Raw genomic sequence first — 25,684 nt, forward strand, 5'->3', positions numbered from 1 at the left:
TAAGACTACATTGATTTGATTGCCAGATGCCACTGAGTTCTCAGCCTTTTGGTTTTCATGCTTGCATCAGTTTAGCTCAATCCAAACTTCACTGGGATTCCTTGTCTGTGTTAGATAATAGGCTACAGAACAATGATATACTAGGTAATGATATTTGACACTATATCTGTCACGTAAGGAATCTATGAAGCAATGATTAAACAAGGACATTTTTGGTATGCTTGGAAGTGCAATGCGAAGAGGTGACAGGTTGTCCAATGATTTGTTTCGTTGGGCGTTATTTCAAGTTTAGTAGTAGATCTTGAGTTAAATTGAGATTGATAATCACTGCAGGTCTCGGATCTAAAATAAGTATATATATCAATGGGGTTTTTCCTATTTTCGCGGCACTGTTGAGAGACAGCAAACAACTCTCCCCTCATCAGCTCCACCTCTCATTTTTGCTGGATGTTTAATGTGTAGGTGTGTAAGATTGAAAGAAATCTCTGTAAGTCAATGAGTCGATGAGTTTTAGTTCAGTAGTTCTTGAATCGCCTTTGAGTTCTACTATTTGAAAACATATATAATATGTGTCTCAATTAATTATAAAAATAAATATAAAAATTGAAATGTGAGAGTAAAAAAAAATATATATATTCTATGTCTCAAAGGTTCTATGAATTAACCTTACATCTTCCTTCTCAATTTGGATTTAGTAAACCCTCCATGGTTTTTTTTTATATATATATTTTTACTTATTATTTGAATGTTGTTGCTTATTTTTTGAGTATGGGAATATCAGAATATATATTAATTAATTATTTGCATAAATAATAAGTTAAATTGAAAGAAATAAAAAAGATATATATATATATATATATATATATATATATATATATAAACTAAATAATATAAATAAGTTCACAAAATAAGTCACGTGTTTAATAAATTAATTTAAAATTTTATCATTTGTCATTTTCTTAGTACCATTGTTTCTAACATCTGCTTACATATATGCAACTTGGCAAAAAAAATTATCTATTTAAGTTGATTTTATTGAAAAATATAAAATATTTAGAATTTAAATAGAATAAAATATTTAAATTTTTATTTTAATTAACTTTTTATTTTCTTTTAATTATTAGTTATAAAAAAATATTTATTGAACAAGAAAATGATTAGATAAGACTTAATTAGTTGAAATTTTATTTTAATTTATCTTTTTTAATTATAAATTTAATTATTAGTGTTATATAATATTTGACTTAATAATTTTATTTCAATAATTATTGATATTAGATTAAAAAACATATTTACCCAAAAAATAAGGTAATAAAAGTTTCCATGGGATACCCATTACCAATTTGAATTATAAAATCCAATATGTTATTAGATTTTCTTTTTACTAAAGAAAATAAACTAAAGATAAATTATTTCAATAATACAATATAAAGGTTATAATATAATACAATTAAAGAAAATTATTGGTTGGATCAAGTGCATGTACATTTTTACTCACATAGATATGAATCCCAATTTTAATAGCTAGACTATGCAAGTAATTTTTTTTAAATATTATTAATAATAAAATTAGCTTGCTCATTAAAAAAACTACATTTTTATGAGTATTCGATGCATTATTTAAAATGTATTATTTAATTTACTTATATTATTTATATATATATATATATATACAAAGTAGAAATATTTTCGATTTGTGCTGTCACATAGCGTTTTAAGAAAAGAGCTTGCTTCTCTTTGGCAAAGAAATATTTGGAACCTATTTGCTTGCACTAGAAGCATATGCTTCTTCTGGAACTCCCTCACCTTTGTCCTTAGATAGCAATTGCCGTCAATGATTTTGAAGAGGTTGTTCATAAGCAAGGTGAAGAAGCCCTCCATTTCTTTTTGTCTAGCTAGGCTCATTGCCTTCATAAAAGGGAAGGAGAATAAATGTAAAATTGATGGGCTTAATTAGATTTAAAAAATTTTAAGAATTTATATAACTACTATAAAATATGTAGTAGGAGATTATTAAAGAATAATTATTATATTTACTTTTTAATTTTTTTTATTAATATTATTTAAATATAAAATTAAATTAATTTTTATTTTGTTAATATTACTATTTATGTGAGAGAAACTAAATTAATAACTACTCTCTCTAAAAGTGTTATAACCGATAAGAGTAAATTTAAGCTTGATTTTTAAACCTTCTACTGTTATACCTTTTGATTTACAATTTCTCCTCTTTTCTTCTCTATATACAAACAGAGGTTGTACTCTCTCTCTCTCTCTCTCGCAGATTTCAGAAACAGATTCCATTTCTAAATCGAGCAAGGTGGGAACCGCATATAAATTCTTAACTAAGAATTTTGAAAATAATCGATTGCTTGAGGGTTTTGAAGTTATGGTTTTTTTACTTGAAAGTTCATGATGTAGGGTTTTATATTCTCTGATTGTGTCCATTGAATTGATTGGGATATGCGTTTCGAATTCTAGTCATCATTTGATTGGTTGCAATTGGAATTTTATGATTTATTTTGTTTTCTTCGATGTATTACTATTTGTTAAAGTGAATTCCTCTGTTACAGTGAACGATACTTGCTTCTAGTCGTGGAAGCTTTGGTTTTACGTTATACAGTAATTGTTTATTCACTTTAATTTAGCTGAAATTGATCTTTGTGTCGTGTTATATAGATGGAACATTCGTTATCTGCGCTTGTATACAAAGGTTCTATTCCTAAAGCCATTCTTGAATCCAAGAAGCAGAAGAAGCTCTTTGTTGTCTATATTTCTGGTAAATTCTCTTTAATTTGGAATTTAATTTCTTTTTTTTTTCTGGGTTAATAGCAATTTTCATTTTTTATTGTTTGTTTTTGTTTTCCCGTTTTTGGTTTTCAGGTTCAGATGAAAAGTCAGTTGAATTGGAAAAATCCACATGGACTGATTCAAAAGTAATCAATACAGTTATATGCTTTTTGTCTTTCTAATCTGACCTCATTTTTTCTACATGCCATATCTGTGTCCTTTTTGGCTGGTTCTTATTTTGTGTGTTGCAATCAGGTGGCAGAGTCACTGTCAAACTACTGCATTTTCTTGCATATCCCAGAATCAAGCACTGATGCTGCAAATTTTCGTGCAATATGTATCCTCTGTTGAATTGTTCCTACTTTTTTCAAACCCTGGTCATTCTTCCTCAGATGCTAATATGTTTTATGGTGATCTAAGAACTAAGATTGAGCTGTGCCAATAATAGTAACTTGCCTGCTTGTCTTTTTAGTCACATTATGTTGTACTTCTTCATGCTATTTGGATGTGAAATCTCTTCCAATTATGTTTTACTCATGTGATGTATGGACAAGTTAGATGAGTAATTAGGCATAGTAACTATAGACAAGACATCACCAATAAGAGCGAGGACATTGCCTAGGGCAACATAGGTATGAGTTTCGAGTTTGAGAAAACTCATTGAAGTGGTTCTCTGAAGCACCCAAGTACAATTTCATATTATCCCCATTGCCATTTTTCTGAGGTAATGGCATCTTTGCACATCATTTCTTTTTTCAGAAGTAAGTTTGGCATGGTACTTCTTTTATACATTTCCTTAGCATGTCAATTTACACCAACTGATACTGTGCTGTCATTATTCTATTTTACTTGTTTAGAACGTAGTTTTTTCAATCTTTGAAAGCAAGAAGGTATCCTTACACAAACTTGTTACAGATCCACAGAAATCTGTCCCTTCTATAGCAGCTATTGGGTACAATGGAGTTCAACTTTGGCAAAATGGTATGATATTTATATTATAACCTATGTTTTAAGCAAACATAGGATCTGGCACATGACAATATCCCAGAAATTTAATTATTTTATTTTTGTGTAATCCTTCAGAAGGAATTGTTAGTGCTGAAGTTCTGGCTTCCAGCTTAGAGAAGGCATGGTTGGGTCTTCATATCCAGGTATACCAGTATTGGTTTCTCTTAATTCACATGCACCTACCATGAACTCTCTGTAATGCTTAAGGAGCCAAACCTTATTTGGATACTATAGAAATGTTCAAATGTTAAGCAAAGGTTCTTTCACCTAAACCACCATTCCAGGGGTTTGAGGGAATTGCAAAGATATTGTGTGACTTTGCCATAGCGTGTTGCATTCACTAGTATCTAGTTGTTTTGATTTTATTTTTATTTTTATTTTTTTTAGAGATTGATCTTCCCTTAGTTAAGTTTCCTTGTTATTTATTTTTCAATTTGTTTAATAATAAGTTATAACATCCCTTAGTCTAAAAACTATTGCACCCTTTTGAATGTTAAGAATTTAAGAATTAGAAGAATAAGAGAAAGGAAAACCATGAAGACTACATCTTTACTATCTTTTCATCTATTTTTGATGGAATAGAATGTCACATATTTATATACAAAAATCCCTAAAATCATTCCAACTAATCTCTAAAATTATACTCTTTAGTTATACTTTACTAATTAGGAATAGAAATCTCTACCTATTCAGGAATATAAATCTTACACTAAATAGGAATATAATATATTGAAGCTTATGTAACTCTCACTAATAAAATTGTGAGTATTAGAAGTCTTGTCTCTATGACATGAAGGTTTTCTCTTGTTTTCTTTTGACGAGTTTTCCTTGTTTTGGTCTTATTTCTTCTCATATTTTCCTATGGATCATCTGCACCTTTCTAATCGCCTGACAGAGGAGGCCTACGAGAATATGTCCATAGCGGGGGATCCAGAAGTTATTTTGGATCTTGATGAGTTTGAAAAGAAGGAGCCTGTAGAGGGTGTTTGTTGGATATTGGTGGGACGTTTTCTCACAAACAAGCCTATCAATTTTTTTGCTATGAAAAATCAAATGGCATCACTTTGGAGTCCGGTGAAAGGATTGAGTGTGAAGGAACTTGGGAATAATCTTTTCATTTTTCAATTATTTCATGAGCTCGATTTTGAAAATGTGTTGAAGGGAGGTCCTTGGACGTTCTCTCAACATCTGTTGATTATGAAGGAGTTGAAGAAGGGGGAGAAGGCTACAAACGTTCAATTGAATACTGTGGACATGTGGGTGCAAGTGTATGATGTCCCAAATGGTTTCATGACTGAGAGATTGGGAAAAGTAATTGGTAATCATATTGGGACTTTTATTGAATCTAATCCGTGCAATTTTTTTTGGAATGTCGAAATTACATGAGGGTCAGGGTCTCTTTGGATGTTCGGAAGCCAATCAAAAAGTCCATGAAACTTGCCCATGGAAGTGTGGAAATTGGAGAACTCAATTTCAAATATGAGAGACTTCCCACCTTTTGCTTTTTCTGTGGTATCATAGGTCATTCTGATAGATCTTGTGAATGCTATTTTGATGCAAAACCAGAGCATCGGATCAAAACCTATGGCACTTGGTTACGTGCTCAGTTTCCTAAACAGAAAGTCATCGGTGAGAAGTGGCTGCGATATGAGCCACCGGAGCTAGAGGAGGATGGAAGCTCTGGTGTTGGCGAGGAGATGGAAGCAGAGCAATTCTCGGGAGATAATCAAGTGCAATCTAAGGGAAGGGATAAGGAATGCAATCTGTCAAATGTTAAGCGCGAAATTTGTTTTTCAAATCTTGGTACTCAATATGGTAAGTTTGTTAACAAGAGTAAGTATGTTATCCTGGGAGGTGAGAACGTTATTATTATGCGTGGTCCCACATTTCAAAATGACGATATCGTCCTTGAGGCCCAAAACAGTGATGTTATGATGATCTTGTTTCTCTTGATGGTATGGAATTAATCCAGCATGCAGACTCTGAAATGGTTTTGGGGGCTCAATCTGACTTATTTTCAAAAAACGTGGATGTGGCGGGTACTAGTGGTTCCCTGGCCCACTAGGAGCCTTGAGTACCTTATTGTGGAATTGTTGGGGGCTTGGGAACCAACGAACAATTCAAGTTCTGAAGGACCTTGTGTCTTCTAAGCATCCCAACTTTATTTTTCTCATAGAAACTATGGTTTTAAGAAGTCGAATAGAGGAAGTGAGGAAAGTTTTGAATTTTGAGGGTCTTTTCATAGTGGATCAAATGGGGCATAGTGGAGGTTTAGCTTTGTTGCGGAGGGAGCGACGAATAGCTAGTTTGTTTGGTTTTTCGAACATTTTTATTGATGTTGCTGTTAATGTAGATGGTTTCGCTCCTTGGAGGTTGACGGGATACTAAGGTTTTCCTGAAAGGCATCGTAGAAGACAATCTTGGGATCTTTTGCGGCAATTAAAAACTATATCTTGGCTTCTTTGGTGTGTCTTAGGTGATTTTAATGATATTCTTGCTCTTCATGAGAAGCAAGGAAATATTGCCCATCCAAATTGGTTGATAGCAGGCTTTAGAAGTGCTATTCATGATTGTGGTCTTTGTGATTTAGGTATGGTTGGGTATGCTTTTACATGGGAACGGAGTAGGGGCCTGCCGAATTGGGTTCAAGAGCCCCTTGATAGGGTTCTTGGATCGCATGATTGGTGTAATTTATTTCTATCAACAACAGTTTATAATTTGGAAGGCAGTACGTTTGATCACTCACCTATTTACCTTCATCTTAATGCAGTTGCGCAAGTTTATCGAGCCAAGCGTTTTAAGTTTCAAAATAAATGGCTTGAGGAACCTGAATGTAAAGATATGGTGGCTTCTAGTTGGGCGAAAGGTGTGGGGCTTGATATTTTCTCCAGAATTCGTGTTTGTACAGAAGAGTTGAGTAATTGGGGCATTCAAATGTCGTAGCAGTTTTGGGAGCAGATTCAAGACTGCAAAAATAAATTAAAGACGCTGCGAGGTAAGAGGGATGATGAGTCAGTGAAGTTATATATGGAGGCTAATTCCTTGTATCAAAATCTCTTGAATAATCAAGAGATTTTTTGGAAGCAATCGGTTAAGCAACATTGGCTTCAAGCTGAAGATAAAAATTAAAAATTCTTTCATGTTATGGCTTCTGCTAGGCGTAAGAAGAACACGATTCACACTTTGAAGGATTCTGGAGGCATTTGGAAAACTTGGGATGATGGTTTGGATGTTGTTGTCGTGGAGTACTTCCAAACGTTGTTTGCATCGAATGGTTGTCTTGGAGATGAGGTTTTGAATTGTATTGATGTGTTTATCACTCCTATACAATTGGAGATGTTGGCTCAGCCTTATGATGCCGAAGAAATTAAGGCTACTATTTTTTCTATGCACCCAGACAAGGCTCCAGGGCCAGATCGTCTAAATCCGGCTTTCTTCCAGAGATTTTGGTCAGTGGTTGGGTGTGATGTAACTACTGCTTGTCTTCATTATTTGCATGCAGGATATGTTCCCTAGGAGATTAATGAGACTTCTATTGTTTTGATTCCGAAAAAGAAAAATCCGAAAGCAGTCGCTGATCTGAGGCCTATAGCTTTGTGTAATGTGATTTACAAGATTATTAGCCAAGTTATTGCTAATAGGCTTAAGGTGGCCCTCCTTACTTTGATTTTAGATGCTCAAAGTGCGTTTGTTTTGGGTAGAATGATTATAGATAACATTCTTCTTGCGTATGAGACTATGCATTTTCTTAAGAGGAAGACTCAAGGGAAGGATGGATGGGTAGCTTTAAAGCTAGATATGAGCAAAGTCTAAGACAGACTTGAATGGGGTTTCTTGCGGCAATTGCTGCATAAATTGGGGTTCAGTCGTACCTGGGTGGAGGTTGTAATGTCTTGTGTTTCTTCGGTTTGCTATACGGTGATTAATGGCAGTCATGAGATAGGCCCTTTTGTTCTGGAGCGGGGTTAGCGGCAAGGTGACCCTTTATCACCTTACCATTTCATTATTTTTGCAGAGGGTTTGTCATCTTTTCTTCGCAAAAATGAATCCGAAGGCTTAATTCATGGGTGCCGTGTTGCAAGGGGAGGTCCTTCGATCACTCATTTATTTTTTTGCAGATGACAGCCTCCTCTTTTTTAAGACCAAGAAAGGAGAAGCTTTGTGTATTAAATAGTGCTTAGAATCGTACAAAAAAGCCTCGGGTCAAGTGGTGAATTTCAAAAAATCCTTAATTTCTTTCAGCTCGAGTACTTGTCATGATCGAGTTGTGGAAATTTGTAATGCTCTCCATATTACTCATAAGGAAGATTATGGTTCTTATTTGGGCCTTCCTTCGCATGTTGGTAGGAATCATAGAGTTGTATTTGAATCTGTTAAAGATAGAGTTTGGAAGCGCTTTCAGGGGTTGGAAAGAAATCTTTTGTCGAGAGCGGGGAAAGAAGTGCTTCTAAAGTCGGTGGTTCAATCAATACTGACCTATGTCATGAGTGTTGTCAAGCTACCGAATGATATTGTTTCTGATATAGAGAAGATGATGAATTCATTCTGGTGGGGAAGTAGAGATGGCCAATGTTTGGGAATTAGATGGATGGCTTGGGATAAGATGTGTGCTAGTAAGTTTGTGGTTGGCTTGGGTTTTCGTAGACTCTCTCATTTTAATATGGCATTATTATTCAAACAAGCCTGGTGCTTTATCACTCGCCTGGATTCATAGGTAACAAGAGTCTATGCAGCTCGTTACTTCCCAAACGGTTCTTTTTTTGACTCTATTATTGAGAGTAATCCAAGCTATAGTTGGCGTGGTATTTTTGCGGCGAAATTTTTGATTATGAAAGGGTGCAAATTGTGGATTGGGAATGGATGGAAAATTCTTGTCTGGGATGATCCATGGATTCTGGGACAAGATAACAGTGTTGTTACGTCTGATTGTTTAGTAGGCATGGAGGACATTCGAGTGGCAAATCTTTTCAAGCTGAACGAGTTGTCTTGGGATGAAGATATCGTGCAGGATGTTTTTAATGATCATGATGCCTCAAAAATATTAAGATTCCTCTTCTTGTGACATCTCGAGCAGATGTTATATATTGGGAGCTAGAAAAGCAGGGTATGTATTCGGTTCGTAGTGCGTACTGGTTGCTCAATTCTGAAGTTAACAGTGCAAATGTCAATTTTGGTTTGTGGAAGAAATATGGAATGCTTTTGTTCCTTCAAAAGTCAAAATCTTTATCTGGCGTGCTTGTACAAATACGCTTCCTACTATGTCTAATTTGCGGACGAAGAGGGTTGAAGTTGTAGATATTTGCCCAACATGTAACTCTGAAAATGAGACGGTGGTCCATTGCTTGTTTAACTGTAACTTTGCCCGAGAATGTCGGAGGACGTCGTGTTGTGCTTTCTGGATGAATCATGTTCGTAATGTGCTTGAATGGTTGCAGAATTTGTTTGCTGTGTGTGATCAGACTCAAGTTTCTCAAGCTCTTATGCTAGTTTGGAGTATTTGGGAGACTCGAAACAAGTTGATATGGAAACAATTGCGTCAACATCCAAATCAAGTAAATTCTTAGGAGTTGCATTGTTTCAATGAGTGGTCTACAGCTCAAATGAAGTCTAATGTATCAATTTCTGATCTAATAGCATCATTTGTTCGATGGAGAAGTCTGTTGCAAGGAATGTTGAAACTAAATATTAATGCAGCTATTAATTCTGCTCAAGGAAAAGTTGGTTTTGGGTGGATTCTTCGTAATCATGCGGGAGGTGTTTTAGCAGTAAGGGTTGTTCCTTTATCGGGTCAAATGACTGCTTACTGAGCAGAAATCATGAGTTTCAGAGAGGCTTTATCTTGGGCGAAGATGCATGTATGGCAGAAAATAATTTTTGAGTCTGATTCTATGTTGCTAGTGCATGCCATGGCAAATATGAGTATAAATTTTTTTATTGAGGGTTCTCTTTTGATTGATTGCCGATTATTAATGTAGGATATTCTAAATTGTAACCTGCAATATATTCGTAAATCGGTGAACCAGTGTGCTTATCTCCTAGCTAGAGCAACTGTTTCTTTGTCTGATTCGAATGAATGGGTTCATTCTTACCCATCATTCATTGAGGATGTAATTCTTTTTGATATGATTAGTGAATAAATCTTCATAATTTATTTTCAATATATATATATATATATATATATATATATATATATATATATATATTGACTTTCCATAACACTCCCTCTTACGTTGGAGTATAGAATCTCGCCAATTCTAACACTTTCCCTTGGTGAGATTCTTATTGAAGCCAATAAGTCTCACAACAGCTCACAAATGGCACAACCAACAGCTCACAAGGCAGATTCAGAAACACCTATACAAAGGGCACCAACTAAAAGCACCAAAACACAACGACACTTCCTCTCCAAAGACGGCACTGGCGAGGGAAAAAAGGAAACAATAGGTGGATCTTTACCCAATGGCTCACAGGGCTGTGATACAATGGCTATTCAAACTTCAAATGCCCACAAGATCCCACTTCAAAACACCTATACGAAGGCAAAGTAGCTCACTAGGTTGCACAAGCAAATGGTCACCAAAACCTAGACAAATAGAGTCACAAGACCCAAACATAAAAACACCTGCAAGCAAGAAGACTCTCAGAGTAGAAATAGCGGAGATATGTTACAAGACTGTGACTTAGCTTAGAATCACCCAAAAACACCCTTAAAACAGTCCTTGCAGCAATCACTGTAGCTTCTAGGTGTAATGGCAACCACCAAGAAGCTCCAAAACACAAAGCACATGCTACCACAGCAACTCAGCTCCTTCCCATGACTACCATAAACACAAGAGTTCGGTAGCATGCCTCCAATAGAGCACCTTCTAGGAGGCACCAAATCACATATTAGTTCATAGGAATGCATTATACACCTTGAGGTGACACTGTTGGAAGAAAGTGAGATGCCAATGATCGTCCGATGCCCTTCCACGCATCGGTGCATAGGGAGGCACTAGAAAACTGATGTGGTTGGGAGTCCAATAATTAGACTAAAAATGTTAGACCCATTAGAGCTTAGTAGCGTGCCTCCAATATAGCACCTTCTGGGAGGCACCAAATCACATATTAGTTCATAGGAATGCATTATACAACTTAAGGTGACACTGTCGGAAGAAAGCGAGACGCCAGTGACTGTTGGATGCCCCTCCATGCACTAGTGCATGGGGAGGCGTTAGAAAAATTGATGTGGTGCGTGGAGGCCACTCGTTGGGAGTCCAATAACCAGACTTTCTGGCTAGGTTGATCGGCAGTTGGGTAACCTTCCTAGGGGGCGGTGAGAAAGAAAAGTCACTCTACTAGGGTGACCTAAAATCTCAATAGGTTTAGCTCAAGAACAAACAGGAAGCGGACACAAAAATTTCAAATTTCTTACTCTGATATCATTTTAAGATTTTAAGAATTAGAAGAATAAGAAAGAAAGAAAGAAAGGGAAGAGAACCACAAAGACTACATTTTTATTATCTTAAAGAAAGGGAAGAGAACCACAAAGATTACATTTTTATAATCTTTTCTTCTATTTTTGATAGAATAGAAGATCACATATTTATATACAAACATTCCTAAAATCATTCTAATTAATCCCTAAAATTATGCTCTACTAATTAGGAATATAAATCTCTGCCAATTTAGGAACATAAATCCTACATTAAATAGATTTATGTATAATATATTGACTTTCCATAACACTACCTCTTAAGTGGAGTATGGAATCTCATCAAATAAAATTTCCAGCTATGTTCTTTTTATCCTCTTGTTAATTTTTTTCCCTTTTTGTTGTTTTTCTAATTTCTTTTTTGTATTTTCTACCCTTGTTTATGATAAGATAAATGTAATTTGAAGTGCACTGCCATTTGAGTGCTTGGAAGCCTTGCATTGGCCAGATAAAATACTTAAATCCATATTTAGTGCAACTATATCATAGCACATCCCGATATTCTGCCACGCTATATTGTCATTCCAGCCTACAACTGCACCTCTGCCCCCGTCACCATCTCCAACCCAACTTAATAGAAATGGCTTTTCATTAACGTGTTGTTCATGGTCATTACTTTTACTGTGCCAGCTTCTCTAAAACAATTTTGTAGTTTCAGTCATACTTGCTTAAAGCATACCTTGGAGTGCTCAAAGCTCAAAAGCAAAACTTTAAGCGGGAAGTTCTTTTTTATTCTAAAGTTAGGCTCATTAATGAAGTGCAACCTAAGAGTGGGCTTTTCCCTCTTTTATTATTCTACAATTTTCAATCCTTGAATCCGTGATCAATATCTAAACAAGAGTGGCAACTGATTATTAGGTGATATTCTGTGCCAAACATGAGATTTCATGTGCATGCAGTGCTCACTCTCTCTCTCTCTCTTCCCAACACGTGTATAGACACTGAGGATCTTCAGAATCTAGAGGCAACTCCTTTTTGTAGTTGCTTCCTTAGTGGAATTTTCCAAATTCTGGAAAAGTCCTTATAAGGTAGCAACATAACAACATAACATCTTATGTGTTCAAGGGATGTCCTTATTTCTGTGCAAGTCTTTATGGGTAGTTGGTATACTTGTAGAAAGAGATGATTCTCCTTAATTTCAATTAATCTGTACTTGGGTATATATATACAATTGATTCCTATAATTGTGTTCTATAAATAGAAAAAAAAAAAAAAAAAAAAAAAAATAGAATACAGAATACAAAATATACAGAGAAATAATATAGTGATTGACTTTCCATAACAATACTCTAGGCTTCTATGTGCTGACATACATATGCAAGGTGTTCTTACCTTATTCAAAGATTCGATGCTTTGATGTCTCACATTCATTTTTGAATATAGTGTTTTTCCATTGAAATGTCTGATCACTAATTGCAGGAAACAACTGCAACTGTCCTAACTGCAACACTTGCTTCAAATAAACCTGAACTATCTACTGCTGGATCTTCTGATATTAGCTCATCTGGGCAAGGGAGTTCTTCAGGTACAGTTGTTCCACCAGCTTCAGTGGACAAACATGTACAATCCTCGGATGTTGGACCACCAGATGCTTCTAAGACGATAGAAGAAAACAACAGTCATGAACATATTGTTGAGGTCAGTATAAGTTGTCTATTGCGTCCTTGGGTGTGTTTAACATTTTTATAACTGTATTTTGAATTGTATGCTTGGTTGGTTTGTCAATTATATGAACAGGTCAATGGTACTAGCTGTGATGACAAGGCATCTTCAAAATCATCTAATGCTGATAATTCATTAAGTATTGAGTCTGAGCAATCCACTGCTCTTAGTGATGAAGCCAAGGAATTACCTAGTCCTCCAAGGCTAGACCCAAACATTTCTGTTGCAGATGTCATGTCTTCTAGCGTTGAAGATGAGCATCCTGCTGAAGAAAAGATTATTAACAAGTATTCAGGTGTTCCTGGTGGAGATTCACATTTAGTTACTACTGAAACAAATAAAGCTGTGCAAAATGAAAGGGACAAATGTGTTGATGATATGAAGGCTTACAGATTAGACAATAATAAGAGTGTTAATGCATTAAGTGAGGTTCATTTAAATATCAGATTGCCAAGTGGTGTTAGCCTACAAGACAAATTTTCTGTGACAAGCACTTTAGGAATGATCAAAGACTATGTGGACAGAAACCAAGCTAGTGGCATTGGCCCATATGATCTTGCTATTCCTTATCCTCGCAAGGTGTTCAGCAATCAAGGTAAGAATAAATGGTTTAGCTTGTTCAGATTCTTCTTGAATGTTGTTAATAGGGCTATGCATGATTCTTGGGGGTCCCAAACCAAAGAACCTTACTAAATAGACAAGAATTGCACCGAACTGAATTTATTTTGATGCTTTGATTCAGTTTAGGTTCTTCACTAAGAACCAAATTGGAACCATACTGAAACCAAATTGGAACTATACCGAACTGGAACTGAACCGAGAACCGAATATATATATATATATATATATATATATTCTTTTTAGATGTATTATATACCTTCAATATAATATTATGTGTGTGTGTGTGTGTGTGTGTGTGCATATATGTACAATTATAGGCTAAATACAACATAATATTATATTTTATTTCTCTATATTTTCTTAATAATTTTAGTTATAAATATAGTAAATTATCTTATAATTCTTGATTATAAGTGTACATTATACTATGTATATGCTTAATTCATTATTATATTTAAACATTACATAATTAATAGATAGTTAAAGCCTAAAAGGTATATTATATGATATAGTTAAATTACTGTTTCATATGATATACTTAATTTTAAATTATATATGTACCTTATAGTTAAAAATAATATAATTTAGAAATAAAGAAAAGATATATTATGTAATATATTATGTATTTGTTATAGAAAGTCAATCTTATAATTATGTACATAATATTCTTTATTAATTAGTTAGCATGATTATTGGAATCTCTTCCCAATTAGAATACTTAATTATAGGACTCTTTGTATATAAATACCTTGTATCTCATTCAAGAAAATACATAGAAAATATTCTCTTCATGGTATCAGAGCCTAGGTTCCCTAGCCTGAAATTTTTTTGAAATATATATCTTTTTTCTCTGGTTCTTCTCCTCTGAGAAGTGCTGTCTTCTAGGAGAACTCAATAGAGTTATCACAGTGTCTCACCACCCATCTCAGGAGAAGGGCCAGGTGCCAATCGGCCACCCTTGGAAGTCCGGTGACCGGACTTGAGGTGCGTAGCCTTCGCGCTCCATTCTTAAGTTCTGAGCCCTATTCCACACGTCGGCGTGTGAACGCACGTGTGCCCTCCTTCGGTGACGTCCGACAGTCGCGTCTCTTGTCCCAGGGTCGCCTCGACTTTGTGATTCCAGTTCCGTGGTTCATTGTTTAGTTTGGGGCATTTCTTTTGGATCTCAAATATTTCTCTCCTTCGGGCAGTTCACTGTTGAGCAATTTCAGGTTCTGTTTTTATGGAATTCTTTTGTTTCTAAGTTTTATTGAATTTGTTTGAAGATTGGGACAGAATTGGTTATTAATCTGTGTTAGAATATTGTTAATTTCATCTAATGGCGGACAATAAGGCTATTATTTCTGATGTGATTCCAATGATGACTAAAATCACGGAACACAAACTTAATGGTTCAAATTACCTGGAGTGGAGTAAGACCGTCAAGGTCTATTTACGAAGTATTGACAAGGATGATCATCTGACTAAAGATTCACCTACTGATGATACAAAGCAAGCTTGGCTTAGGAAAGATGCTTGGTTGTTTTTGCAACTTCGAAATTTGATTCATAGTGAGGTAATTAGTTTAATTAATCACTGTGAATTTGTTAAGGAATTGATGGATTACTTAGATTTCCTGTATTCTGGTAAATGAAATATTTCTCGTATTTATGATGTGTGCAAAGCATTCTATCGTGCTGAGAAGCAGGATAAGTCTTTCACGGCTTATTTTATGGAATTTAAGAAAGTATATGAAGAACTTAATGTCTTGTTGCCTTTTAACCCTGATGTGAGTCCAGCAGGCTCAACGAGAGCAGATGACTGTTATGAGTTTTCTTGCAGGTCTTCCTTCAGAATATGAGACTGCTAAATCTCAAATCCTATCTAGCTCTGAAATTTCCTCTCTACATGATACATTCACACGTGTCCTTCGTACAGAAAGTACCCAACTTCCACAAACTACTAGTGGTGCTCTTGTTAGTCGAAATATGAATGGACAACAGAGAAATAAAGGAGGAAATTCAAGCAATAGAAGTAATCAGTGTAATGGGGAAACCAATTCTAATATGGACTCGAAAGGAGTTATTTGTTATTATTGTTATGAGCCTGGTCATACAAAATACAATTGTCTAAAGTTTCAAAGGAAGAATCAGCGGTCTCAGATGGCAAACATGGCAATAGATGAGTCTACAGTTGCACCCTCATATGAGAAAATTGTCTTAATATCTACAGAGGAATATGCATAATTTTTCCAATATCAGGCATCTCTAAAAGCCTCTAATTCCCCTGTCACTGCTATCGTTGAGTCAGGTAAATACACTACATGCCTTGTATCTTCCTTATCCAAATGGGTCATTGATTCTGGTGCTACAGATCATATGACAGGTAATTCTAGTCTTCTATCATCTTTTCAGTCTCATCCTCCCTCCTCTACAGTTACTTTAGCTGATGGTTTTACTTCTTGTGTCATGGGTTCTGGTACTGCAAACTCAACGCAATCTATTTCTTTATCATCTGTTTTATGTCTACCTAAATTTTCATTTAATTTGCTTTCAGTTAGTAAACTTACTCGTGCCTTACATTGTTCGGTTTCCTTTTTTCCTGATTATTGTTTGTTTCAGGATCTTACGACGAAACAGATTATTGGTAGAGGATATGAGTCCGGTGGTCTCTACATCCTGAATAAATATGTACCGCGATCTCTTACTTGCTCCAGCACCTTAACTCCGCTCGAAATTCATTGTCGTTTGGCCATCCCTTCTTGGCTACCTTGAAGAAATTATGTCCTCAATTTCAGTCTTTGTCTGTCTTAGAGTGTGAGTTATGTCAATTTGCTAAGCACCATCGTTTACCTTCTACACCTAGAGTCAATAAACGGGCTTCGTCCCCTTTTGAGTTAGTTCATTCTGATATTTGGGGTCCTTGTTCTATTACTTCTAAAACTGGTTTCAAGTATTTTGTTACATTTGTTGATGATTATTCCCGTGTTACTTGGTTGTTTTTAATGAAGAATCGTTCAGAATTATTTTCTATTTTTTGTGCCTTTTGTGCTGAGATTCAAACTCAATTTAATACTTCTGTGCGTATATTGAGAAGTGATAATACTAAGGAATATATTTTTGGCAATTTTCGAGCCTATATGTCACAAAAGGGCATACTTCATCAAACATCTTGTGTTGATACTCCATCCCAGAATGGGGTTGCTGAAAGAAAAAATAGACATCTTCTTGAGATAGCAGGGCCACTCTTTTTTCAAATGAAGGTCCCTAAACAATTTTGGGATGATGCAGTTTCTACAGCTTGTTTCCTGATTAATCGTATGCCATCATCTGTGCTTGATGGTGACATTCCTTATACCATTTTGTTTCCTTCTAAATCTTTGTTTTCTATTGAACCTCGTATTTTTGGTAGTACTTGTTTTGTGAGAGATGTTCGTCCACAGGTTACTAAATTGGATCCCAAGTCTCTCAAGTGTCTCTTCCTTGGCTATTCTCGACTTCAAAAAGGGTATAAATGTTTTTCTCCAACCCTTAATCGTTATATTGTGTCTGCTGATGTTACCTTTTTTGAATCTACTCCATTCTTTCCTCCCTCTCCTAGTTATGAGAGTCAGGGGGAGGAAGATGATCTCTTAGTCTATTCTGTCCATCCAGTGTCAAGTCCTCAGAATCCTCCTGCACCAGCACCTGCTCGACCTCATCGCCCACCTGTTGTTCATGTTTATTCCAGGAGATTGGAGACTCTTGACTCAGATCCTCAACCAGCTTCTTTGTCAGAAGATCCAGTTTCATCCAATGCTCCTCAGTCTGACTTACATTTTTCAATTGCTCTTCGCAAAGGTAAGCGTCAATGTACTTATCCTATCTCTTCCTTTGTATGTTATGATCAATTGTCTCCTTCATCTCGTTGTTTTGTTAGTTCTCTAGACACTATTTCCATTCCTAAAACTGTTGCTGAGGCATTGTCACATTCTGATAGGTGTGCGGCAATGGAAGAGGAAATGGTGGCTTTAGATACTAACTGTACTTGGGAATTGATGCTTTTGCCTCCAGATAAGAAAGCTATTGGATGTAAATGGGTTTTTACAGTGAAAATGAACCCCGATGGTACTGTGGCTCGTCTCAAGGCTCGCCTTGTAGCTAAATGATATGCTTAGACTTATGGGACTGACTACTCTGACACTTTTTGACCTATTGCTAAACTAGCTTCTGTTCGCTTATTTGTTTCCTTGGCAGCTAGATATGATTGGCCTTTACATCAGTTGGATATCAAAAATGCTTTCCTTCATGGTGATCTCCAGGAGGAAGTTTATATAGAGCAACCACTAGGATTTGTTGCTCAGGGGGAGTTAGGCAAAGTTTGTAGACTTTGAAAATCCCTTTATGGCTTGAAACAGAGTCCTCGAGCTTGGTTTGGCAGGTTTAGTGAGGTAGTTCAGCAGTTTGGTATGCAAAAGAGCAAGTCTGATCATTCGGTGTTTTTTAGACATTCTAAAGCTGGACTAATCCTACTTATAGTATATGTTGATGATATTGTCATTACTGGAAATGACTCTGCAGGCATTTCTTCACTCAAGTCATTTCTTCAGACTCAGTTTCAAACAAAAGATTTGGGTTTATTGAAATATTTTTTAGGCATTGAAGTTTCAAGGTATAAGAAAGGCATCTTCTTATCTCAGAGGAAGTATGTCATTGATTTATTGGCAGAAACAGGTAAATTAGGTGCCAAACCATGTAGTGCACCAATGACTCCCAATCTTTAGCTCACAGCAGGGGATGTTGAACTATTTGAGGACACTGAGATGTATAGAAGATTGGTTGGCAAGCTTAATTATCTCGCAGTAACTCGTCCAGATATTGCATATTTAGGTAGTATTGTAAGTCAATTTATGTCTTCTCCTACTGTTACCCATTGGAAAGCTTTGGGGCAAATTTTATGTTACTTGAAGGGTGCTCCAGGTCGTGGTCTCTTATATAACAATCATGGGCACTTAAATATTGAGTACTTTTCAGATGCAGATTGGGCAGGTTCAAAGATTGATAGAAGATCCATTACAGGATATTGTATCTTTGTTGGAGGAAACTTAGTATCTTGGAGAAGTAAGAAACAGACTGTAATTTCTCGTTCGAGTGCTGAATCAGAATATCGAGCTGTGGCCTAAGCTGTGTGTGAAGTTATGTAGACACATCAGTTACTGGAAGAAGTGGGTCTTGAGACCTCATCTCCTGCCAAACTATGGTGTGACAATTAAGCTGCTCTTCATATCGCCTCAAATCCAGTATTTCATGAGTGTACTAAGTATATTGAAATTGATTGTCATTTCCTTCGAGAAAAGATTCAACAGAAGATCATCTCAACAGGGCATGTCAAAACCGGGGAGCAATTAGGAGATATCTTCACAAAAGCTTTGAATAGGGTTCGGGTTGACTACATTTGTAACAAGTTGAGCATGATTAATATCTATGCTCCAACTTGAGGGGGAGTGTTATAGAAAGTCAATCCTATAATTATGTACATAATATTCTTTATTAAATAGTTAGCATGTTTATTGGGATCTCTTCCCAATTAGAATACTTAATTATAGGACTCTTTGTATATAAACACCTTGTAACTCATTCAAGAAAATACATAGAAAATATTCTCTTCAGTAGTAATAACCTACTTTAAAATTTAAATACTAATTTAATTATGACTTTTTGTGGAAATAATTTAATAAAATTGTTTCAAGACCGAGAACCAAACAAGAATCGTAATGAATCTAATTGAAATTAAAGAACTGAGAACTGTATTGAATCGGAACTGAAACAATAAAGAACTGAATCGGAACCATACCAAAATTTTAGTTCGGTTTCGATTTTAGTTTGATTCATAAGCAGACCCCGAATCGGAATCGGAATCGCACACCCCTAATTGTTAGTGTTGAACATGTGAGAACCTGTTTTGGATTGATTTTCTTACGCATGTTGCTACAATTATTTGAATTTTTATAGGTTTGTGGTGGTCACAATACTTTAACCATAAAACTTTAGGGTCTGTTTGGTGTTGCTGTTGAAACTGCTATTGAGAAAAATACTTTTTAAAATATATTAGTTCGAGAGCATTGAAAAATGATTTAAAATTATATTTGATAAGTTTTAGTTATTAGAATACTAAAATAGCAAAACAACTCTTTTTTCAAATTGTTTTTTTTTAACATCTAAAATGGTGTTTTTTTTTTCTAAAAAATAGTTTTGACCTTGAAACCTCAATGTAAACAGGCATTAGTCAGTGCAACTTAGAGTGTTCTCTTATTTGCATTAAAGAAATGTAACCCAGTGAAGATTCCCCATGCTACATTGTCCAATAAAATTTGACTTTTAAGTGTGACCATCACGAAAGAAGTTGAATGGGGCTTGGCCTAGTTAAGTGTAATTGTTGGTACTTTGTGGCCAAACTGGTTATGCATGTACATCATTTTTTTTTTTTATATCAAATAAAAATATGAAATTAGATTTGCTCAGGAAGCCATGTCCATGATTCTAGATGATGAACTTGATTAACTTTTAGATATATCTTTTATGTACTGTGGATGATAAAGATGATAATTATATGTCTGGCTTATCTGCTTATGTCAATCACTTGTGATCCTTAACTGAATACTTTTGAATGCTATTTTATTTGCCTACAAAGATATGAATCTACAACGGATGGTTCATACTTTTCATGTTTGCCACACTTCTTTGTTTTTGGCAAGAATATTCAGTGGTCCACATTGGGAAACTGGGAAAGTTGTGGATGTTGAATATTGCTCAAGTCCTTTCATGCTTGCTAATAGATTAAAGTATAACGACTTTTCCCTCATTACTGTTGTGGCCTTAGTCCTGTCTTAATTTTTCAGTTTTTTTTTTCTTTTCTGTATTTCTATATTGCATGTGGCAGCATAAGTCCTATAACTTCTAGCTTTTTATTTTTATCAATTGATATTGTTGCTCATTTCGTAGTTTGAATTCACATTCTATATGTTTTTGAATTCATTTCATTAAGAAAAAAGGTTACAAACTAAATAGTTTTCTTCTTAACTTGATTTAATCCTTATTTTCTTTATTTCATCTTTTCCTTTTCCTTTTCCTTTTTATAGATATCTGACACATATATCTCTACATCTTTTTGATGGAAAGGGGTTACTGCATCAAATCTTTGCCATTCATAAATTTGCCTTTAAATCATACGCAGATTTAAGCAAATCATTGTCAGAGCTGGGTCTGTTCAATAGACAAGCATTGATAGTAGTCCCTCGTCAAAGAGCCACAAATAACCACAGAGGAGGTTCTTCGTCCGACCAAACTGCTACTATAGTTGACACTGATTCATCAATTGTGCATAATGGGGGATATTTTGCCTACGTCAAAACGATGTTATCATATATCAATCCACTTTCCTATCTTGGTGGTAGTACAAGTTCATCAAGTTCTGGACAAGCTCAAACTGGCATGTGGGAGTACAGTAAGTGATAATAGCTTATTCTAAAGTCAATGATGTTTTATTTCTAACATCTGAGATGAACAGGTCTCTATTAAGGCCTCTTTTTGTTGAGGCATTTATAGCTGCAATCAAGTTTGTGTGCACACACACACATGATAAAACCTTTAAGATTTGCATATATACCTAGGGCTAATGTTGTAGATGTGCTTGATCTAATGATTTGGCAAATAAACTGTTTTACAAAAAAAACTTTTTTTTTCCTTGTATTAAAATGCTCACTTAGACTCTCTTCCAATATTTTCATATAGCTTTTACAAATAGAGAGAAAAGTTGGTGGCCCATGGGTTCAGTGGGGCTTTGACATTTTTGCTAAAAAGTAATATAGTTGCCTTTTTTTTCCCTTCTAAATCTCATCAATTAGCTTCATTGATGTGAGCTTTGTTTTTGCTCATGTTTGTTGTTCAGACATGCACCCATGTCTGATGCCACTTGCTTGTTTACTTGGAGGATTATTCCCAAGTACCTATATACCCAAGAACCCATGTACGCTATTAATTCAATGCATTTGACATCAGTATGTTAGGATTCAATGAAGAGTTGAAGTAAAAGGTTTCTATTGAATCAAATGGGTGCTCAATGGAAAATAGTGTTGAGCAGACTGGTTTTTGAGTATATATTATTGTATTTTTCAGTATGAATATGCTTTACACACTCTTCCTATTTATACACAACAAATCTAGATACAACAGGAATTCTAGACTTACTAGGAAACTAAAGGAAGAAGATAACTGAAAGAAATAAAACTTCTACACAAATAAGGACTTTAACAAACGTATTCCAACACTCCCTCTCAAGTTGGTTAATGTATATAACACATGCCTGACTTGAAAACTAGAGTATGGAATATCTTGCTGCTTAATCCTTTAGTGAACACGTCGGCTATTTGTTCCTTCAAAGTCACATGCGAGACACTTAAAAGACCGATCCAGTATTTTCTCCTTTATGAAATATCGATCAATCTTTATATGCTTGGTCCGATCATGTTAATCTGAATTATGAACTATACTGATGGTAATTTTGTTGTCTCAAAATAAGGACAAATTGTTTGCTTCTAATAGTCTCATTTCCACCATCAATTTCTGCACCCATGACAGCTCGCAAATACCCTGTGCCATAGCTCTGTATTTTGCCTTTATACTAGATCTTGCTATTATATTCTGCTTTTTACTGCTCCAAGTGACTAAATAGCCACCAACAAAGGTATAATAACCTGATGTTGACTTCCTATCATCAAAAGATTTACCCCAATCTGCATTTGTAAAGGCTTTTATCTGAAAGTGGCCATACTTTGAAAAAAGAAGTTTCTTTTCAGGTGTAGCTTTTAAATATCTTAAAATGCGGAAGATAGCATCTAAGTGAGGTTCTTGGGGACCGTGCGTATACTGGCTCACCAAGCTTACAGTATAAGCTATTTTAGGTCTAGTATGAGAAAGATAAATCAATCTTCCAACCAACTTCTAATATCTTCCTATGTCAACTGGTTCCCCAACTTTTGCTTGCAGCTTTTGATTCTCTTCAATAGGAGATTCTGCTAATTTACAACCCGATATGTTAGTCTCATCTAGGAGATCCAATGTGTACTTCTTTTGAGAAATAAAAATTTCTCTGTTTGATCTGGCGACTTCTATTCCAATGAAGTACTTTAACTTACCCAAGTCTTTAATCTCAAATTCCTAGGCCAAACGGTCCTTAAGATGGGCGATCTCTTCTTTATCATCTCCTGTCACAACTATGTCATTAACATAGACAATAAGCGGTGTAATCTTACCTTTACGATGTTTCATAAATAGGGTATAATCAACATTGCTTTGATGGAAACCAAAGGAAATCATGGCCTTACTGAATCTGTTAAACCATGCTCTTGGTGACTGCTCCAAATCATATAATGCCTTCTTTAATCTACAGACTTTCCCTTTGGTCTTTTCATCCTCAAATCCTTGAGGAATCTCCATATACACACCTCTTCTAAATCCCATATGTACCTCCTCTTCTAAATCTCCATGCAAAAAAGTATTTTTAACATCAAACTGCTGTAGGTCCCATTCAAGGTTTATAGCACATGATAGTAAGATCCTGATAGTATTCATATTTGCAACAGGTGCAAAAGTCTCCTGATAATCTACCTCATATGTCTGAGTAAAGTCTTTTCCCATCAGCCTGGCCTTATACCTCTTAATGGATCCATCTGCTCTATGCTTCACTGTAAATACCCATTTGCATCTAACTACTTTCTTCCCCAATGGAAGAGTAACAAGATCTCATATTTCATTTTTTGCCAATGCCTTCATTTCCTTTACCATGACTGCCTACCATTTTGGATTAAGATATGTTCTCTTCCAATCCTGTGGGATAGAAATAGAAGAAATAGATAAAACAAATGCTTTATACGAGGGAGATAAGGAATCATAGGAAACAAACTTGAATATAGGATGTTTAGTGCAAGTTCTAACATGGGATCCCTACCAAGTATTTGGATTCGAATCTGATCATACTCTATCTTCAACCTAGCAAGAAAGTCATAAATTCGCTCTTTTTCAATCTGTTTCTAGAACTTAACAGAATCGGCAGTACATGTGGCTTGAAAATCCTGATAGTAGTCCAATTCTTGCCATAAAACACTTAATTTTGCAAAGTATTAAGCAATGATTATCTCACCTTGTTTCGTATTATGAAACTTGTGTTGTATTATGAACCTTGTTCTGAAGCTCATAAATTTGTGCATCATTGCGCATCTGAGATTAGGTTTGGGAAATTGCATTCCAAATAGCTGTTGTACTATTCAACAGCAAATATCCACGTACTATCTGAGGTTGCATCGAATTAATAAGCCAAGACATAATAGGGGAATTCTCCGATTCCCACTGGCTATAAGTGGTACTTTCAGTTTCCAATTTTGATTTATCTCCGGTGACGTATCCTTGCAGTCCTCCAGCCTGAATGAACAATGAACAGGATCTTAATCACGCAAGATAATTAGTACCGTGAAGCTTTATGGGACTGATTTGTAAAGAATGATTGTCAGTTATATTACCCATCTTAGTTTTTGAAATCTCCTTTTTCCTCCCAGACATTTTTAATAAAAAAGGAATATTGGTACTGAAAAATCTATAGAGTAACAGTACCCCAAAAAAAATTACAGAACTTGTTCAAAAACAATATGTCTAGGTAACAAAGAGCTAACTAGATGCAGGAAACTTGCTAAGTGGAGGCGCAACTCTTAGGGAAGGCCGTCGGAAAAGAGAACGGCCAGAAAAAATCTCTGGACAATGTTTCACGCACTGGCGTGTGGGAATGACGCCGGAACTTGCAGTGGCGCATGAGGTCACTCGTGTAACCAGATGACGGCAAATCTCCGGGGACAGAGAGGTAGGCAGTGTACTTCAACTCCCCTTGTAGATGTCGCCTAGAAGCTTGACCCAAGCAAGCCCTAACCCTAACTCTGATTGCTCACACCAATGAAAGATGGCAGAGCTTTGATAGTATGTTGAACAGACTGGTTTTTGAGGAAAATTAGTATATATTATTGTATTCAATATGAATATGCTTTACACACTCTTCCTATTTATACACGAGAAATCTAGATACAACAAGAATTCTAGACTAACTAGGAAAAGGAAGAAGATAACTAAAAGAAATAAAACTTAATAGAAACAGGGACTTTAATAAGCGTATTCCAACAAATAGAATCCAGGCAAAGTGCTCAAAATTAGGGAAGGTCTCTTTAATTAGCTTCACAAATAAATATCCTTTATTTTTAGTATTGCATAGATTTAAAATTGTGTTCAGGAAAACCATGGAAATAGTTTAATTTTGAAACAAACTGGCTTTCTGGAAAACTGTGTCAGCAAATTGCTATCATGAGACATTCTTCTTAATTGCCTCATCCTGTTTTTGATATTGTAGGTCCAAATCCAGCACTGCAGAACAACTTAGCAAGAACAGAGAGGCCATACTCCGCTTACTCATCAAACCAAAGCACTTCGGCAACTGGCAGAAATGATAACGGGAGCGGGCAACCAACGTCATCCCGATTTGGAAGCAATATTCACACATTGAAACATGATGAAGACGATAGCCAGTTCGGCGATAGAAATCCCTATTGGAATGGCAATTCAACTCAGTATGGTGGCAACAGCGATGGTAAATAAGGCTCCTGCCAGAGTTTCGTAGTCCGATCACTGCTGAGTATGAGCTTTTTATCTCTGGGAGTTTCTTTTTCCACCAGTTACAGACTTAAATTAATCCGACTATAATAGTACAGACCAAGAAGGAAAGCAAACGATAAATCCTTAAGGGAAATAGAAGTCCCTGAAGTTACCTTGTGGTTGTAAATTTCTACCTTTCGCCTTTCGAATTTGAACTCGATAATCTAGTTGAGTTAAAAGTGTATTCTTAGCTGAAAAAGCCTGCTTTTATGCCCTTTCCTTTTCTCCTCTTATTTTAATTTTTTTTATACAATTGACTCTGTTTAGGACTTGAACTCAAAATTTCATAGCTTTAGATACGGCTTTATTATCACTATTCTCTTCTCCTTTTGAATTTATATTTATATATATTTTTTGTCATAAGCAATACTAATCTGCATTTTTTTTACAAAGTCAAAGTCATCGATTGTTTTCCTAGCAACGT

The 25,684-nt window shown here is 35.5% G+C and overlaps 1 protein-coding gene across 1 annotated transcript; it reads left to right on the forward strand.

The window, feature by feature from the left end:
* The first annotated feature begins 2,155 nt into the window (after positions 1 to 2,155).
* On the forward strand, positions 2,156 to 25,576 carry LOC110634170 (plant UBX domain-containing protein 11). The gene is made up of 10 exons (XM_021783103.2): positions 2,156 to 2,320; positions 2,680 to 2,779; positions 2,884 to 2,936; positions 3,046 to 3,127; positions 3,706 to 3,771; positions 3,874 to 3,941; positions 12,692 to 12,910; positions 13,010 to 13,529; positions 20,747 to 21,016; positions 24,959 to 25,576. The coding sequence occupies exons 2-10, from the start codon at positions 2,680 to 2,682 to the stop codon at positions 25,201 to 25,203; spliced, it is 1,623 nt and encodes a 540-aa protein (XP_021638795.2). The 5' UTR covers positions 2,156 to 2,320; the 3' UTR covers positions 25,204 to 25,576.
* Positions 25,577 to 25,684: the final 108 nt, after the last annotated feature.

Source organism: Hevea brasiliensis, chromosome 6 (assembly GCF_030052815.1).
Source record: "Hevea brasiliensis isolate MT/VB/25A 57/8 chromosome 6, ASM3005281v1, whole genome shotgun sequence".
Taxonomy (NCBI): Eukaryota; Viridiplantae; Streptophyta; class Magnoliopsida; order Malpighiales; family Euphorbiaceae; genus Hevea; species Hevea brasiliensis.

Excerpts from the sequence above, each read along its gene's own strand:
- LOC110634170 (XM_021783103.2), top strand. The coding sequence starts at position 2,680 with ATGGAACATTCGTTATCTGCGCTTGTATACAAAGGTTCTATTCCTAAA. Across the intron at positions 12,911-13,009 it reads GTCATGAACATATTGTTGAG|GTCAATGGTACTAGCTGTGA; the intron begins GTCAGTATAAGT and ends TTATATGAACAG. Across the intron at positions 13,530-20,746 it reads CAAGGTGTTCAGCAATCAAG|ATTTAAGCAAATCATTGTCA; the intron begins GTAAGAATAAAT and ends AATCATACGCAG.